General features: G+C 39.2%; 1 protein-coding gene across 1 annotated transcript; it reads left to right on the top strand.

Moving 5' to 3' along the window:
* Positions 1-295: 295 nt before the first annotated feature.
* Positions 296-2,815, top strand: LOC148012428 (uncharacterized). The gene is made up of 2 exons (XM_087669407.1): positions 296-842; positions 1,093-2,815. The coding sequence occupies exons 1-2, from the start codon at positions 479-481 to the stop codon at positions 2,109-2,111; spliced, it is 1,383 nt and encodes a 460-aa protein (XP_087525533.1). The 5' UTR covers positions 296-478; the 3' UTR covers positions 2,112-2,815.
* The last annotated feature ends 16,433 nt before the right edge of the window (positions 2,816-19,248 follow it).

Raw genomic sequence — 19,248 nt, 5'->3', positions numbered from 1 at the left:
TGAGAGGCACTGCTTTCCTTCTTATTACTGAATGTACAGTTAACCTTTACTTGGAAGTGGAAGCAGGGACTATGCGTGTGGCCGCACTCTAACGAGCCTCAAAAGGTTGGCAAAAAGAAAGTAAGAAGGAAAAAGAGGACCGAGCCTCCAGGTGGACCCCCTTGGGAGGCGAGGAGCGTATCTGAATCGCCAGGTTGTCATTTGTGCACGTGGCCCGGCTCAGGGGGCCTCATATTGGTTGCGTGATGAAATGAATTAAAAAACTCGATGGTTAAAAAAGCTATTTAAAAAATTCGATGAAAATTCTTTGTCGAGGGTACTGAAGCAGCCGTTCGCATGATGAGGGGCATCGGCATGTATCTGAGAGTCCCGATCGACACACACCCCGCGCTCTCGTTCCTCTCACAGTTGTTGCGCCGGTTCTCTCTCTCTCTCTCTCTCTGTGCCGGTGTCACAATGTAGGCTTGCAGCACCCGCCATGGCGTCCTCCCCCGCTGCTTCCACGGCTCCCGCACGCTTCGAAACACAGCTCTTCCGGACGCGCGACGCGAAGCTCTTCCTCATCGATGGCGACGAGAGCGCCCTGATGCAGGCCGGGGACTTCTCTCTCTTTCTTGTCGAGCACTGCCGATCCCCTCTCGCCGCCGTATTGGCCGCCGTCGGCGACGTGCAGTGGCCCGTCGGAAAGGACTCCCTCGTCGTCAAGCTCGCCGAGGGCCGCTTCTCCTTCTCCTTACCTGGCCCGGATCTCGTCTATGGCGTCGATGTAGCCGCCGAGAAAGGCCTTCTGGAGGCCTTGCTTGGACGGTATTCGACCTTCGAAGAGATCTCTGCAGGCCGTGGTAAGTGTAGGCTTGCAGCGTTGATTATCGTTGCCCTCGTGGGATAGCTTGTCTTTCTTGTTAGCTGCAAAATAGCACTTGTTGCATGAGCATGCAGCAAGAGCGGTACCTTGCGCTCGTTCTTTGGCACGTAGATTGGCTACACGGAGAGGATGCAGGCGGGCGAGCAAGAGAGAGAGAGAGAATATATATGTATATGCATATATAAGGCCGCCTTTTGGAACGTGTCATATGAGGATGCCTTTTGCAGAAACGGATGAAGCAGCGGAGAAGGCTGAAGCAGAGGAGGATGCGGCGTACTGGACAAAGATGGCTGTCGAGGTTGAGAAGAGGAGTGCCAGGATAATGTTTAGAGCCGCCATGGAGCGTCAGGCAACAACCGTGGCGGAAGGGGGCGGCGCTGCGCCTGCCGAGGCTGGAGTGAGCGCACGGATGCACAGAAAGATGCAGCAGGCGAGGAGGATATCGGCCGTGGCGAAGCTTTTCTCCAAGACGCTTGCGAAGGGGGCCATCAGCGCTGCCGCACATGTGGAGCAGCCCGCGCATGCAGCTGCTAGCGCGCCCCCACCAAGTGACCCTGAGTTGTCACCGGCAGGCGGCCCTGAGCCGTCACCGGCAGGCGAGCCTGAGCCATCACCGGCCATGGCTGGCATCGATGCGGTCGTCAAGGTCGTGGAGGCTGTGGAAACAGCAGGCCGTACGCTCCTGGAGATCCCTGATCCTACGGCGACGCTCTCATCCGTGGCGGCAATCAGGACCGGCAGCACCATCGGGAAAACCATTCCCTCGTCGGGCTGGACTCTCAACACAGTGGGACTGCGCATGCTCTTCCGTGCCATTGCCGCCTCCACCGCCCTGAGCAACAGCGGCAGCGGCAGCAGCAGCAGTGGCGGCCGCCATGGCATGAGCCGCTCTTCATCCTCCTCCTCTGACATGAGCAGCAGCCGGCGCCTGTTTACCTCCCCTTCCGCATCCTCGTCATCTTCCGCTAGCAGATCGGCTTCCCCACAGGCATTGTCGAAGTTGGGAGGAGCGCCGATGCTGCCCAGTGGCGATTCCGCGCCGCTTCGCTCCGCCTCGCTGCCAGTGTCGCGAACGCACCCACTGCCGCCGGCCGCCCCGCCATCGTCCTTCCGTCTCTACCGACCCCGTGCGACGTCGGCCACGTCTACCCTCCCGAGCGTGCCTCACCTCCCTCCACCACCACCACCACCACCACCACCACCACCACAACGCCCACCACATCAAGACTCTCAGAAGCCATCCTAATTGTCTTATACGAATTCCCTACCACCAGTTTGTTGCCTTGAAAGTCCGCTCTCCGTTGCAGATGCAGCTCACTACATGTAAGCATTCAGTGTTAGCTTGAAATTATGTCCGCAAACCCAGAGCGTCCCTCCGCCAACACCCTTTCCAAGCCTTTCCGTTTCCGCGAGTGGAAATCTTTTTATCAGAGTAGTTAGCATGGTGGGTGGCAATTTGCAAAGGATAACAAACAGCAGCAACATCATCAAAAGGACAGTTGCAGCTTTTTCTGCTCCAAAGACCCTGCCTATCTTGAAGGCTACTTTCTTTCTTTCCCTACCATGTGGTGAGATGTGATACGTGCCTTGCCACCTGTCTATAGCATCGCTCTAAATTTTAAAAATATCCAAATAAAAAAGAACAGGGCCATCGTGATGGCAGGTCAAGTCTGGACAGTTGGAACTTTGGACAAATATACAAATTCATCACAGCAAACTGCAGCTTAGCACCCAAATCTGTAGCTCCTTTTTATTAATCCCTTGCATGATCCATGTGTCAAACATATACGTGTCGCATCGTCAATTCATTATATTACTTTTATGATCCTGATTTCTTCTTACAGACCGTCGCGACTTGCACACGAATGCTGTCTTTATCGTCCACTATCAAACACACCCCCTTGTAGTCTTGTGTAAAGTTACTGTTAAACACACCGTTGTAGTCTGTCTTTTGTGAAGTTGTAAATTTTACTCGTTTGGACTCTCATGGTCTTTGTAATTGTTGACAGCGTCTTCACACGCACACGCACACGCACACAACCCCCCCCCCCCCGCCCCCCCCACCTCGTGTTGAAGCATGAACCAACCTTTTAATTTGCTTGCTTAATGTATAGGGTCTTCTTGATGTTTCAAGTTGTATGCTCTAGAAGTTGCAATGCCTTAGGGGCTTCTCAAAAGTGAATGGTTGGTTTGCATATTGTGGGCTTGTGGGGGATGAGCTCTCAAAGATGAGAGGGATTGGGTTGAGCTTCAATGGCCTAAGATAGCTTCCGGTGAAGAATCCATGGCTGCCCAAACTATCTGTCGATCTTGCAAGTTTGTTCCAGTGCCAAGAGGGGAGAGGGAGGAGCGTTGAAGAAGTGCCTTGGAGTAGCAAGAGTGCCAAAGGGAAGCAGGAGGGTTGGAGCAAGTAGGATAACCAACGCAAAATGCACCAAAAATTGCGGGGGCTACCATGTAGGCCTTTTGGGTAGCAACACCCCCACTCTACTACTTGATCTCAAGTTAGTGGGTTTAGGAACAAGGTTCTAGGGCTAGATAATGTTGTGGAGCAACCTCAAGAAAGTTCTTGGTGGTTTTTGTGGCAGCAACCATGGTAGCTTGCATGGAGAAGAGAGAGGAGGAGGGTTGAGGCAAAAAGTTACTAGGGTTTTTGTCCTCTTCTAACTCTTGGGTCTCTAAACTTGGCTTGGAACCCTTAAAACTTGCATGAAGAGAAGAGATGACTTACTAGTTTAGCCATTTTACCTCTAGATATGTCCGAGTCTCTAGCCATAGCTCTTGCTTGCTTCAAAAAGCTGAGATTAACTAGAGTCCTTGTTGTACCTGTACCTGTAATTTGAGTAACAGGGTTTTGGGATTTGAAAAGGGAGAAAATGTATAGAAGAAAAGGACCAAAGCCTGAAGCTCTGATACCACTTGTAATGAATGAAGCTAAGAGGAGAGATGAGAAAGGATTGAAGAGAGAGAAAGAGAGCAAGAAGAAGGGAAAGGAAGACTAGAAGAGGAGAGAGAAAGACAAAAAAGAGGGGAGGAAGGAGGAGGAAGCCATAGAAGCTGAAGAGTATGTTCTTGATAATAACTGGTTACTCTAATTTGGGAGAGCAAGAAGAAGGGAAAGGAAGACTAGAAGAGGAGAGAGAAAGACAAAAAAGAGGGGAGGAAGGAGGAGGAAGCCATAGAAGCTGAAGAGTATGTTCTTGATAATAACTGGTTACTCTAATTTGGGACTCTTGTACCTTATATACCCCAGTCAGTGTGATTGGGTGTCTAACCCCTAGTTTCTATGTTTCTCACTTGTTACAGAATGTGATTCTACTATAAGCTTACATTGTATATTTTCTTGCTTACTTGGAATAGTGAAAGAGGAGGAGGTGGTTGTCGAAATGAAGTGTGAGTTGGTCATGTGAGAGGCAGTTGAGTCCATTAGCTTTAGTAGTAGTTTCACCTAAGCCCCACATCTTGTGTTTGTGCCTTGGGGATAATCCCTAGCTTCATATTATTTAGTTTTAACTCCATTTTAAAGTGATACATAAGGTGTACATGGAACTATGTTTATGTCATTTACGAAAAGAATTAAAAAACCTTTTGAAGCTTTAATTGTTACTTACAAATTTGCCATTCTCCCCTTGGTTATGTTGAATAAATTGAACCATAAATTTATAGACTTTAAATTGACCACAAAGGAAAATTGAGAAACTAATACAAAAGAGAGAGCATGATACTAGTTGGGCACAAGATTCCCCCATCTATTGAGAGAGCTTTTCTCAATACATGTATTTATTGATATTGTTGATCTTACTTCTCAAATAGGATATTATATTTACGCTCTTTTTATGAATGGTTTCTTTTTCCTAAAATTTGTATAGCATTAAATTTTTTTGAACATTATCTTTTTACTGAAATAGATAATCATCCCCAACTTTAGGATTAGACATATACAAGGATATAAAAATGACGTGTGCATTAGGCACACAAATAATAGATCTTTAAAAAATATTGAAATAATTATTTATGCTGCATGTAACACTTCCTTATCGCAATTTTCTTTGATTTTTCAATCTATTGATCTTTCCACGGAAAATATAAGACATTAATTATTTGATCATCCACCTAGAATAATGCAACTGGTGCTGCATATTCACACGTGCCATAAGTGACGATTGTACAATGGATAGCCATTAAGTAAAAATCTAGGAAAAAATGATAATAAAATCTCCTACTCAATCCACTGGATTAATAACCATTAATAAACTAAATCAATAATCATAATATTACATGGGGTAGAAAATCAATAGCACTCAATTGATGGAATTAAAAAATGTTATGGTTGATCAATCACATGCTGGTGCAGCCTCATGTGACTGAACTACAAGAAGTCAACCAAGAGCAAATATATAAACCCCAATAAATAAATGTAAATGATAATGCATAAATATGTTGTCTTATGTATTGTATCAACAAAATAATTATAAAAAATATTTACCGTGGATTACAAACACTATCTCTTGCACATATTATGATTGACATACAATTTATTGTGATTTGATTGGTATGCAAAAATCAAGTTATCATAAGCTGGAGAATGAATCCATTGATATATTTCTATCGAATGATTTTCATGTTTTACCAAGTAATGATGGTATTCACATGACTAGGATGAGTAGTAGTTTTATCATGGTCAATAATGATCTCAGGGACTAAGACCTCAGTATCCTCCTTAAGTAGTGATATATCATCAATCACTAGAATAATAGGTAAATTGTAAAGGTTTTAATACACTAATATCAATCTTATAAAAAATTTAGAAAGGTCTATAATATCTTGGAGTTAGTTTGATTTTAGGATATTGTTCAACAACTTTTAATATTCCTTTCTCAATTTAGAGTCATACTACATCATTTTGTTTGAATCAGATAGTTTTTTGCTTTGATCTACTTGAGTAATATACCTTAATTGTGATTGTCTATAGTCTTATTAGTGATTTCATGTAAAATGTGCAAGTCATCATTCGCTAATGAGTCAACTGCCAGTACATCAATAGATATTGTTGGCATAAAAATAGGTAATTTCTTACCATCATTGACCTCAAAAGATGCATAATGAGAAGTTGAATGAGGTGTGTTATTGTAAGCAAATTGAATGATAGATAGATGCTAACCCTGGTTACTGAGATGCTCAATAGTATAAGACCTTAGTAAGTCAAGGATAGTATGATTAATTGCTTTGGCTTGTCCATTTCTCTCAAGGTCAAAAGCATATATAAAGTCCATTTTTATACCTAATAATATTTTTAAAAAGAGCAACCCAAAAGTCACTACAACAAAATTGGAGTACAGATGTGGAGGCGTGGTGCACATTAGGGGGTGCATCTAAAATACTATAAAAATTCATGTGTAAAAACATGGGACACATGCTCAACAAAAAGTTGACTTAAATGTTATTTTCAATATGACACTCAAATGTGTATTTTGACTAGGTTTTTCCACACATCATTAGATGTGCCATCTATTTTAAAATTTGAAGGTGTTATTTTTGGCTTTCTCTTTGAATGAAAAAATGAACTCAAACAAAACTCAAAATACTATATATATATGTGTGTGTGTGTGTGTGTGTGTGTATGTATGTATGTATGTATGTATGTATGTAATATATATGTACATATATATATATATATATATATATATATATATATATATATATGTACATGTACATATATATATGTATATATATTATATATATATACATATACATATACATATATATATATATATAGATATAGATATAGATACACACACACACACACACACACACATAGAGCGAGAGCTTGAGCTTTGAAGAGGACTTTCAACGAAGCGAGCACTTGTTGGCACGATTGAAGCTTATAAGATAAAGTATTTGTTTCTTACTGTGAATCTCTTACCTTATTGTGCCCACAAATGTAACTGGCACTATGATGATGGGGGTTTGTAGGGTTGTTTGTATAGAAACACATTGTTTGCTGTTTGCATCAATGTAGGGGTTCCAATTTTGTTGATGGGCATTTGAATGTGCTTATTATTGTAGGTTAGTATTTTTTGAAATGGTTTTAAACATGTTTTGCCTTGAGATTTCTAACATTAAATTGTCATAGTGTGCACGAACTGGTTGACGTTTCTCCTCATATGCTATTTGATATTTGTTTAAATGCATTACATACTTAGTGAACACATAGTTTAACGTGATTATTAATGCACTTATATGTTTATAGCACATCCAAACATATACACATATGAATATGCACATATATACACATATATACATTTAATCGTTCTTAATTGAGATGATTGATTATATCTTTCATTTTTTTGTTGATTTCTACGTATCTGGGATACAACTCATCATCATGCTATCAAAGGTATGAGCATCTATATTTAATTTGATGTTTGGTTTAGTTTTTTCATGCTTATGGTTTATTAAAACTATAGTTGATGGGTGAGGGCATCTTAGCCATTGCTTGGCATTGTATGATAGTTTAGTGATATATGTGAGGATGGGTGGAGTTAATATATGTGTGACATTAAATGTGCTTAGATGGGGATGAATGTTAAAATATAGTATTCCTAGTTTAGTGTCCATGGTAGTTAAGCTACCAAGAGAAGCCTATTGTTGTGACATGATAGCATAGTAGGCTCCTCGGGGAGATCACTATGTACGTGAGTTTAAAAAAGGGGAATATAAAAAAAGATAACCTTATAGATTTACATTCACAGAAGGAAATATTTTAAAAGGAATAAAATTATTCACAAAAGAGGTTTTTATATTTCATAAGTAGAATTTTTAATAGAAGGGTATCATTAATTTATAAAATGACTTGGATTTTTATAGTTCTAATTGAGGACTATTACAATTCTATGCAAACCTTGGGAATGGAGGAGTGATGTGTAAGTAAATGCCTTGCATAAGGCATGGATACCTTTATATCTTCTAGAGTTATTACTCAATAGATCAACCTTGACAAGATCAAGATGCTAGTTTAGTATGGAAGATATGAATGCTACAAAGTATACCCATGGAAGGATATCTGAATTGTAGAAATTGGGTTAGTGCTCATTAATAATATTGTTGTTACTTCTTTGTTTAGACAATGACTTCAAAAAATTCCATGTTTTCTCCCCTTACAATTCTATTATGATATTGAAAATGCCATGCAAAATAGCTCAATAGACAAGCATAGAAGAGTGATAGCTAACTAGAATTATTACTAGTTTCTTCCAATTGCTTTGTATTCCCCATGTAACCTCCCTTCTTTCCACATGCAAGGTGGACAAGCTATCAAACACACCACGCAAGGTGGTTTGACTACCATTTTCTCCTATTTAGTAGGTCAAGTTCTTGGGGATTATGAGCTTGAAAGATGAATTGTAAAGACACATAAAGCTAACACAATTTTGTGTGTTTGGTAGAAGGGGGTTGTTTCTTCCCTTTTGTTACCTCTCTATATAGAGGGACTAGATCCTTCAAATTTAGCTTACTATATGCTATCCCTTAGATGGTTTACTACCCTCCTACTGAACTTCTACAATGAACTTCTACAATAGTTGGATAGGATGAATAGTGAGGTTGGCCCCTTGGCTAAAGTTCTTGAAAAGGCATTATATGTGCCTCTAAGTCCCAAGGTATTGTGAGGTTAGGGAAGAAGGCCTACATACTTTAGGATAGGAGCTAGGATCCCCTTGAAATCTTGGAAAATTTTGATATGGATGGCATTGTTGGTCACAGGGGTCAAATTTTCACCATGTCTAGAATCTTGCTACATCTCTTAAGGGCACTAGCTAGTTTGCCCATGACTATTTGAATAGGATTGTGATGGTGGATGAGAAATGGGAGCCTTGTAATTAAAAACATTATACTTCTAAGAAACCTATGATAGGACACAATCTAAGCATACTATTAGTGCAAGGGAAGCAGGGTATTAAAATGAATAAGGAGTCAACTCAAGCATCTACTAAAGATGGAAAAATGTAAGGAGAATGTGCATGAGCTTTCTAAAAATCCTCAGTCCAAAAGGGATTATGTTTAAGACCCTCATCCAAGCCAAGAAGTCTTGGATGATAAGGAGAATGAACCTCCATTGAAAAATGCTCAAGTTAAGAAAAAACTATATTTTAAGAAGCATGCTTGCAAGCTTCTTCTTGAGAAAAACATTATGTAGCTTTGGATGAGTTTTATGATGGTAAGTTCATCCTTGATTCACATGCATAAAGATGGCATGGGTGTCAAGGAAAGCTATTTTTGTTTCTTGGAACGTAAGAGGTATCCAATGGAAAATAAGATATGATAGATTTCAGACCAACGTGAGCCTAGAGGAGATCAAGATAGAATAGGTTGATGTAAATATTGACCTATTCCAAGGTTGGTTCAATATTTTGTGTATTTCTTGTTTCTTTTTGGTTCTCTGAGCATCCTTCAAATAAGAAAGAGAAAGGGAAATGCCTTGTGTATTTGGAACATGGTGTTTCAACTATCACATGTTTTTTGAGTGTCATTTCCATGCCCACATGCACAAACCATTCATAGATGGAAGAGAGGGAATCTCTATATACACTCAACCTTTTAAGCCCAAATAAAAAATTCAATAGCTATTTGTACAATCAACCTTGTGAGATAACTAAAGCTAACCCAAATTCAATTACATATGAAGAGAATTCGTCATAAGTAGAGAGAAGCTAAGGATTCTATAGAGAACTCATATATACACAATATGCTCACTTGGTTATGTAGCTAAGGACGATTACACACTAGGAGGAATCCAAGTCCACCAAGGGGTGCATCAACAAATTGAAAATTTCAATTGGCACCACATTTCATGGGCTGTGGACATGTTTAGGCAAGCAATATCCTACCTAGTTAGTGTACATCATCCACGCCCAAGCACACACTGTTATATCTACTCCAATAAAAGTCATTGGACTTAGTGAGATTTGGACCTCCACCATTATAGAAGAAGGAAATTGGTTCAACCACTAATATATGAATCACTTTGACACATTGGTTGGGCATTTTGGTCAATTGAACAATCTTGATAGACAATCTTTCAAATTTTTAACCTAGGTGTATGTGAGCTTGGTGGTGTGTAGCTGGCCTAAGATAGGTAATTTGATATTAATGGATAAGCCTAGGAAATGATTATAATGCTCATTATTAATTGATAAGTCCTCTTTACCCTATTCAAGGCATACCCATGCTTATGATTGCTCTCTTTCAATTTTCAAAATCTATCTTCTTTTGACTGGCTCTCACCCAGCATACCAAGAAGCACAAAACCAGGGTACCGAGCAGCAAAGTATATGCTTGGAGCTTTGCTCCTCACCATGAAACCTGCAAACAAGCCTCTCTTGCCATGAATACACACACACAAAAGACTCAAGACACACCCTCACCAATCAAGAAACAAGATCAGGAGGCTCCTCCTCTTCCTCTACACACTCAAGATCCATAGTTGCAGCACACAGGAAGAGCAAGAAGAAGGATGGACAAAGAGAGTTTGGAAAAGAGGGAAGAGGGAGGTTAAAGAGGCACCACAATTTGCCGTGCTCCAACCTCCTCAACCACTTTTCCCCAAGAACCCCAATTGCACCCTTTTGAACCTTTATTAAATCAAATATTTTTGACCATACAAAAAGACTAAGGTTGGAGCCCTTATGTGTTGCATGTATTCTAGGCAAGATTCCTAAGGTTTTTAAAATAAAAGAACATATGCAATGGCTTTTATAGCTCCAAGCCAAGCATTTACAATGGTAAAAATATATATCAATGAAGTACAACTTAGATACAATATCACAAATATTTTTGATAAAGTGAATAATTTGTCAATGTAGATCCCAAATCTTTTAGCCTTTTTGATGACAAAATTGGAGGCTATCATCTTTCTCTTGATGACATATCATTAAATGAAATCCCCCCCCTCTCTCTCCCCCCTCTCTCAAAAGATTCTCCATTTTTTAAAATTCATGAAAAGCGGAGTTAAAGCTTGTCATCATGCCATGACCAAGGCCTATGATTGAGGTGGGATTACTTGACTTCATATGATCGCAATGTTTTAGCACGGAGGTAGCACCATGTCGACGAGAGCTTCAAACATGCAGGGTAAGCCACCTTCTTCTCTTTTCCCATGGATGCATGCTTGCTTTGTCAAGGTTCAAGGAAAGAAAAACTAAGGAAAGAAAAACTAAAGCAGGCAACTGGTGCCGGGGCTAGGGCTGAGACTTTGAGTTTTGGACTAGAGGTATTAACTTGTTGCCTACTACCTTTAGGCCAGCTTTTCATATTTTAGGTAATAAATCAGGGCATAACCTAGCAAATACATGGAGCTAGAGAAAATGAATGTCCTATTAAGAGTACCAGGCCTTTGATTTCAACATTCCTTGATCTCAAAATATGTATAACAATCATGTTTTGATGATTGGCTGTTGTTGCTTCCCTGTGTTTTCTGTAAGTCCAAGATCGCACAAAAGAGCTTGAGAAAGAAAATCATGAACTACAGGTTTCACAAGTAGTAGTGCAGAGGAAGCAAGTAGGGCAAAGTCTGGATTTCTTGCAAACATGAGCCACGAAATACGGTAATGAATTCTCTTCACATGGGGCATTATTTAATAGGGTATAGACTTTGTCAGAGCGAAAAATACTTTGATCTATTGTACTTTTATGATATAACTACTATTATGATTAACACTTCTTTACAATTGATAAATGACTGAAATTTTTCCTTTGAAGTTGTTTAGTGTTTATTTTCCCATCTTTATATCATGGCTGCCCATATCTATTTGTGGAAATTAAGCTTCATTTTCTGGTGACATGAAGGATATCTTATGAGCATTGGAGCACACAGTTGGCTCTTAATGCTGCTGCCTAGGAGTTTGTGCACCTTAATTTCCATTACCTAAACTTCATGCACCTTAATTTCCATTGCATATGGGGCATGTGTTGCCATCCCAATTATCTGCACTTTGTGCACCTTAATTTCCATTGCATGCATATAAATAGGTACATCAAATAGTAAATACAATTATTCCTTCTACCCATGGACTTTGGACTCTAGAGGCCAGCTTGGAGATGCAACGGCTTGCATGCATGATGGCATGCATAGCATGTGTAAAGGCTTGTATCTCTTAAAAGCTTTCAAAGTAGGAAGAGAGGATGGATTACAACCCTTTATGTTGCTTTTTCCTTTTCATTTTTAAAATGTTCAATTTTTCTTTTTAAATTTTCTTTTGTTTAAAGGATTCACCCTCTTCATGATCCTACGCATTTAGCTAACATGCATTTGGTTAGATGTTTTCATTGAAGCTGCTTCTATAAGGCAATTTCAGTCTAGTATAGTGTTGTGGATAGATCATGCCTACAATGGCTATGTTTCAATTTATCAGATTGATTCATTAGCTAGTACATTTGATAGCTCTTAGCAGATTAAGGGTGTCTTAGCATAGATCTGGCTCTTTTGTCAACATTTGTACTTAATTGAGTGCCTAAAGCTTTGACATCTTAGTTGTAATAACTGCTTTCATCTAGCTCTTTCTGTAAATGACATTATCTTGTATACATTTTATGAGCAGGGTGTCATAGCATCATGCACCACGCTAGTAGGCCATAGTTGTAACACCATTACAACGTAAGGACTAGTTGGCAAGCCTAGAGTTGGATAGCTAGAGTCTAAACGGGTTACCTTAGCTCCAAGGGTTGGCATTGCATCATACCCACTGACAGGTATAAATTAGACCATGTATCATGTATGCATATGCACAAATACATAGTTACAAATTGTATTTTGTGTTCCTAACTAGAATTCTAATTTTGATTTAATTTAATATAATTCCTAGTTATACCTGATTACCTTTTTCTCTACATGATTGGGGTGAAAGTTAAGCCTAATGTCCCGTGAGACCTAAGCATATATCACACCATATAGTGCTAGAATGTATGTTACTAAGCTAGAATAGTTGTATAGTGTGTTTGCTAAGGACAATGAAATCAATGATATAAATCCATCCCATGAGAATGAAAAGCTACTTGTGAAGGCATTGCAAGTCACTTTGGATAGGTACAAAGTTATTTACAATTGTGTGGAAGCATTGGTTGATAAAATCACCATGGTGATCAATTAAACATGACACCATCTATAAAAATTCATTCACACATCCATAGAGAAAGAAAGGGAGTACCTTGGAGTGAAAGCATAGTCTAAAAAGCATTTCTCAAGATTTTATGCTAATAGACAAGCTCTAAGTCTTTCAAAAGTTTTATGGTCACCAAATTTGAGTAGTGTAGGGTAGAAAAAACCATGGATTATATATTGGTTTATGAAGGCCCTATGACTACAGTTGATAGCAAAAGCATGACAAAGAAATTCCTCAAGATGTGCTACACCACCCATTATTAGAAAAAAATTATATGAAGGAGAACTTCACATTTCTAGTGAACTAGGGGAGTCCATAATAGCTCATTACATCCTCATGTCATTGAATATTTTGTATGTAAACTAGCTTCAATAGATATGCTAGTACAACTCTAGTATAATGCAAGCTTCTATTAGTGGTTCTTCTACCAAAGTGCAAGTAGAAACCATCAAATACACATACACGCTGGTAGGTGAACTGGTTAGTCAGCCTCTAACAACCCCCAGGACAACACCACAGACAAAAGACTGAGGATCTCACCTCAACAAAACCCATGAAACAACACCATTGAATACATGACCAAATAGTTTTAATCATTCACTCCTCACTGAGACTTCAACTCAACACTTAAGCATCTTAAACCTCCAAGCTCAGATTTTACCATTTTTAGAGAGAATCTAACGTTGAAACAACCATGGCTGAGACTTTAACAACATGAGCTTTTAGATTCAAACAACTCCTATTTTTCAGGGATGGCAACCCCACGCAACAAATTTCCCCACAAAGCGTGGTTGCCTCAATTAGTGCAAAACCAGTTGTAGATCCTTTCTGTTCTTCTTTTCTTAGAGCACACATAAATACAAACCAAAAAGCACACGTTACCAAATCTTTATATGGTGAATTTTCATGCCCATTCAATGGCTACAAGCATTTCACTATTGTAGACATTCCATTACTACATCAAAATAGATTTTACATTGATATAGCAATGGGAAATCATGATGAATTTCATGGGAAACCAAGTTGGTGACGTAGATGCTGCTGAATTCACTTGTTTCCTCATAGAGCACAAAAATTGCCTCATAGAGCACTACACATAATAGTTCAGAACTTTCTAACTAGATCTCGGATCACTGAGCTTCAAAAAGGAAAGTTGTAGCTCTCTTTCCAATCTAGAACTCTCTAGAAAAACTTAGAGCCAAATTCTTTGATATGCTATCCTGAAACAACTTTTCATAGCTTGCAGTCCTAAATTTACTGCTACTCTATATAACAACCACAACTTCTCCATTCCAAAAGCACAAACTTGCAAATAGGTTGACGCTTTCTTTGATTTCAGACTGTCATTTCAGCATACCACTAGATATATCTTAGCATATCTTGCATTGATGAAGAGTTGTGGGAGCTTCGAACTTTATGAACTCTGATTCATGGCTGCAAATCCTTCCAGATTTCCACTAACTCGAGTCCATGAATTCAACAACTGCCCATAATACATACTCTCTTCCACATACCCAGTTTCAGATGTAGAGACCATTTACTTCCATTCTTCTCTCTTGTATGGGAAGCCTCACACAAACAACTAACACACATAACTCTCAACACGATAAAGAACAACCCTTTGCTGTCTTTTACTCATACCATACCTCAAAATAGATCTGCATACTCTCTGCCCCACGCAATAGTAGAAGAAATCAAGACAAAAGGAAGACCTTTATTACCATCATCTGAAAACTGAGAATTAGCATCAGCCCATTGACTTCAACAGTCCTAACATCATGCTCCACGGCTCCAATAACTTTAGCTTCACGGTCTCTTTCTTCTAAAAACCCGTTCTTCTTCTTCTTCTGAGCTTCAGATTTCTCCCTTCTCTTCAGGCTGTAAGATTGTTCTCTCTCTCTCTCTCTCTCTCTCTCTCTCTCTCTCTCTCTCTCTCTCTCTCTCTCTCTCTCTCTCTCTCTCTCTCTCTCTCTCTCTCTCTCTCTCTCTCTCTCTCTCTCTCTCTCACATTGTTGAACCCTTCTCCCCTTCTCTTCTTAAAAAAAAAACTCCTCATGTTTTTAATTTTTCCCCTATTGTATTAAGTTACCCCTTGCTTCCCCTTAGTTACTAGATGGCAAACATGTCCCTTGCCACGTACAATTCCACTCGCGGACTCAAAATTAGAAGCGAGAACACATTCCCTTCTCTTCATGCATGAGAGGCGTGTCTCAAAACTGAAATATCACAACCACGTGTCAATCATGCATGATACCACTTGGGATTTTCATTTATCAACTCGACTCCCACTACAGGTAAGTGTTAGAAAGACAAAAAAAAGGATATTTTCATGTGTTACCCCACTTGAATCCGCATAGCATCATGTCCCCGGTCGCTCATTTTCATCCACCAACGTGATACGCACATAGATAATAATCTTATAATGAATTAATCTTATAACATAGAGGTTGTGTTCGATGTGTATTCATGATTAATGGAAATTGAAATGTAGTAGTTATGGAGTTAACTCGATACCATTAGCACTATTAGATGACAAAGTTTTGGTATTTTAGTGTCTCATGATATATCCAATTCCACTTACCTCTAGTTGAATGCCATGGATGTTGCATTAGATAAGAAAACCCTACAAATAGTTATTTACTGGCCATAGTTGTTAGCTCATTTTTCTCATTCTTTTCTTAGATAGCCAAGTAGGTCAATTAGGTAGTTGAGTTGGCATGTGTGGGTTGGTTTTGACAAGTGCATGAGTTTGAACTCTAAGCTTCACTTCTTTGATTGTACTATTAAAACCTATTCATTGCCTAGACCAAGTAGATTTTCTATGAGCTTCACATTTCATTGTAAACATATTTGATATTGATTGTGGAGGAAGCACGTGATGAGTGAGTGAAATCTAGCCTCATGTTTCTACACATTTTTTTATTGGAGTCAAGGTAGTTTCTTGAAATATCTCCCTTCGTCTATAGCTACTTACTACCTCAACTAGACTAAAACTTCAATCCATGGACCAAAACTTAAATGGTGCCAACTATGGATAATGGGAGGCTAGCTTGAACAAGCTCTAGGACTTATACCATGAGTACTTATGGAAGATTTATATAGTTAGGATTCATGGTATATATGTGATCTTTAATGACGTCTCTAGCCTAAATAAAGATCTCCATTTCAGAACAATATTCAAATAATTGGTTCTTACTAGTGACCTTGGTTAGTTAATAGATTTGATATTTAAGTGTCCCATTTCCAAGTGCTTCCAAATGTATGTGCTTTTAAATAAAACAACATGTATAGAATAATACCCCAATAAATGATGGTTATTGGTTCTCTTAGATTAAATCTTGGAGTAGATGTTTAAGCCTCTCATCTCCTAGTCCTTCCAAACATGTGTACTTTCAATGAAGACAACAAGTATAGCCTAAAAATTAGAAAGTCTAACATATGTTTTAGTTGTTCACAAGTTCATGTATGACAATTCTACAACAATCCATTTGTGCGCTAGATCATTTTCTCAATCCTTTACATAAAAATATATTATTTTACATCGGGCAACTAGTTGTAAAGTAATGGTGTTCTAGTAGGATGGCCAAGTGGAGCCTCTCTTTGAGAAGAGAGCATTGATGCTCTAAGTGCCACATTACCATGGGTATTTCTCTCTATTTGTCTCATAAACAATCAAAACCAATCATAAGTATCAGTTATCTAAAGAGTAGATGCAATCATAGAGCATAAATAGAGATTCAATTTTGGTATATCTTTGACTTGTAGGGTAGGTCACTCTTAGAGCACACAAACTTCTTATTAAGTTTTTCAATGAGCTTATATTTACTTTTTCTTTGCTTTCAATATTCCTTATATACAATCTTTGTTGTTCACAAAAGGAAACCGTTTGTGACAATGTGTTATCCTTATGTTAATTTGATCTATCTTAGGTCTTTTTGGTTGAAAAGCCATTAGCTGACATACATAGCCTTGTTGAGGCTACTTCATTAGGAAATGGGATATTAGATCAACTTAAGGTTTTCTTGATCAATGAGGACTTAAGGTAATCTTGATCAATGAGATCAGAGATCATAAAGAACAACTATTATGTCATGGTGGATGATGCTTAAGGATTTTGGTTTACTTTTTGAAATACATTATTGACTAATGTGATAATTTATTCATTTGTGGACATTAGAATAGTGTTTTTTAAATCTCAGTTTTAGTCATGTGGTCTTTGCCAAGTCCGTCAACACTCTATTAATAGTGATTGAGTTTTTTATAGAATTTAATTTTATTCTTAATTAACCTCGACTTAGGCATACTTTGGAAAAGCCACATAGCCAAAGTTGGCTTGTACCTTCTATTGTAGAAGTATAATGGCTAGCATGTTGAGTATGATCAAAGACTATATGTTTTTAGATAGAGAGATTAAATCTCTAGGCATGGCTTGCTTCGAATTTGATATTTAAGCCTGAGGCTGCTTATCTCAACCTATATCCACACTAAGCATGGTGTTCAAGTCCCATGTCCTTGTGGTTTGGCACTAAAGGGACACCGTAATAGGAAACCATGACCTAGGCTAAATGGTCGGTCATGTAAGAAAGGGCTGGGTACCCAAAAGGGATTAGGGCATGTGTGGTGTTCTATTTTTTAATGAGTCTCATAGAAAGCATTTATCAAATTGAATATAATCTTTTTGAATTTAGACAAAAAATCACCTCATTCTCTAAAGTTTGAGCTAGAATTTTCTCACATATTCTATAACATAAAAGTATATATAAATTCTTAAAATGAACTGTGATACAACACAAAACTATAATTCTCTAGTCTACTACACCCAAAAATGAGGTGGGGTATGTGGGGATCTTTGGGGTGCTGAATGGCATATTTCCACCAACATAACCTGCTCCAAACTGCCTAGGTCTTACAACACTTCTTTGCTGCCCAAAATGTGACTGCATAGGTCCTTTTTGCTGCCCAAACAATGGCTGAGATGCCCCTCTTTGCTGCCCATGCTGAAGTGAAGCATCTCGGCGGTACTTATATGAGAGTACCTCTCAGCCAACTCAATAGCTTTGAAAAAATCTGATGGGCTTTGAGCTGAAACATCAGCCAAGAGTCGAGGATCCAAACCATAAATTTATTTGTGAAGCTTTGCATCGTCACTAATGGACTCAACATACATTGTGAGATTGAGGAATTGGTTTGTGTAGTCACGCACCGTCATCCCATGTTGCTCTAAACCATACCATTGCCTTGCAAGCTTCTCCTTCTCAACCCGAGATACAAAGACTTGAATCATAAGGGCTTTGAATGCATCCCAAGTATCAACAAGCTGTTGATTTTCCCTCTTTATGTACCGCCACCACATGTGGGCAAAACCCTCTAAGTGTATCGTGGCAAAGTGTATCTTTTGATAATCATTCCTTGGCACTATGTCAAAGTAGTCTTCAAGCTTCGAGAGCCATTCTTCTAATTCAGCTGGGGAGAATGACTGGCCACTGAACTTTGAGAAAATGATCTTATCTCTCAACTCCCTTTCATGGTTGGGGGGCTGTCCCATTTACCCAAAATGGGGCTGATCCATTGGGCTGCCAAGAAATGATCCATTGTTTCACTTGTAGCTTTCTTGCTTGCACAATGGGGGAATACACACAAAGGTGGAGGCTGTAAACAATTTCCCTCTTCTTAGTTTGTGTAAGCCAAAAAGAACTCTAGTACAAAGAAATAGAAGAACCCTATATATGGGCCTCAAACCAAACTCAACTAACTAAGGTGGCATACTAACTGAGCCACGAACTAGAGTAGATAAGGATATCTGTCATTTAGCTATTATTCATGGGCGGTGTACCAACCGCATCTGCAACTAACAAGTCGGTGACATAAATGCACAACGGTCACCCTGGCATATCACGAGTGGAGCTCGATATCTCAACACTCCCCCTCGAGCTCAATCCCAATTCCTGCACATCAAGCAGGTCTCTGAACTTACGCAGCTTCTCTGCGCCCAATGCCTTCGTAAATATGTCAGCTACCTGATCCTCTGTGCTGACATAAACTAGATAAATAAGACCTAGTAAAACCCTCTCCCACACATAGTGATAATGCACCTCAATGTGCTTTGTTCTAGCATGATAGACTGGGTTATTTGCCAAGTGTATACTACTCATTTTGTCACAATAAATGACAACTGGCCCATCTGTAGGAGGCTGATGCATATCATAAAGTAGCTTATGCAACCAAGCT

Source organism: Lygodium microphyllum, chromosome 27, assembly GCF_053477565.2.
Source record: "Lygodium microphyllum isolate KBCC chromosome 27, Lygodium_microphyllum_v1.1.10, whole genome shotgun sequence".
Lineage (NCBI taxonomy): Eukaryota > Viridiplantae > Streptophyta > Polypodiopsida > Schizaeales > Lygodiaceae > Lygodium > Lygodium microphyllum.
Note: the sequence above shows the minus strand (reverse complement) of the source record. Positions and strands in the feature narration are given on the sequence as shown.

Coding starts and splice junctions, on each gene's coding strand:
- LOC148012428 (XM_087669407.1), top strand. CDS start 479: ATGGCGTCCTCCCCCGCTGCTTCCACGGCTCCCGCACGCTTCGAAACA. Junction 843..1,092: donor AGAGATCTCTGCAGGCCGTG/GTAAGTGTAGGC, acceptor TGCCTTTTGCAG/AAACGGATGAAGCAGCGGAG.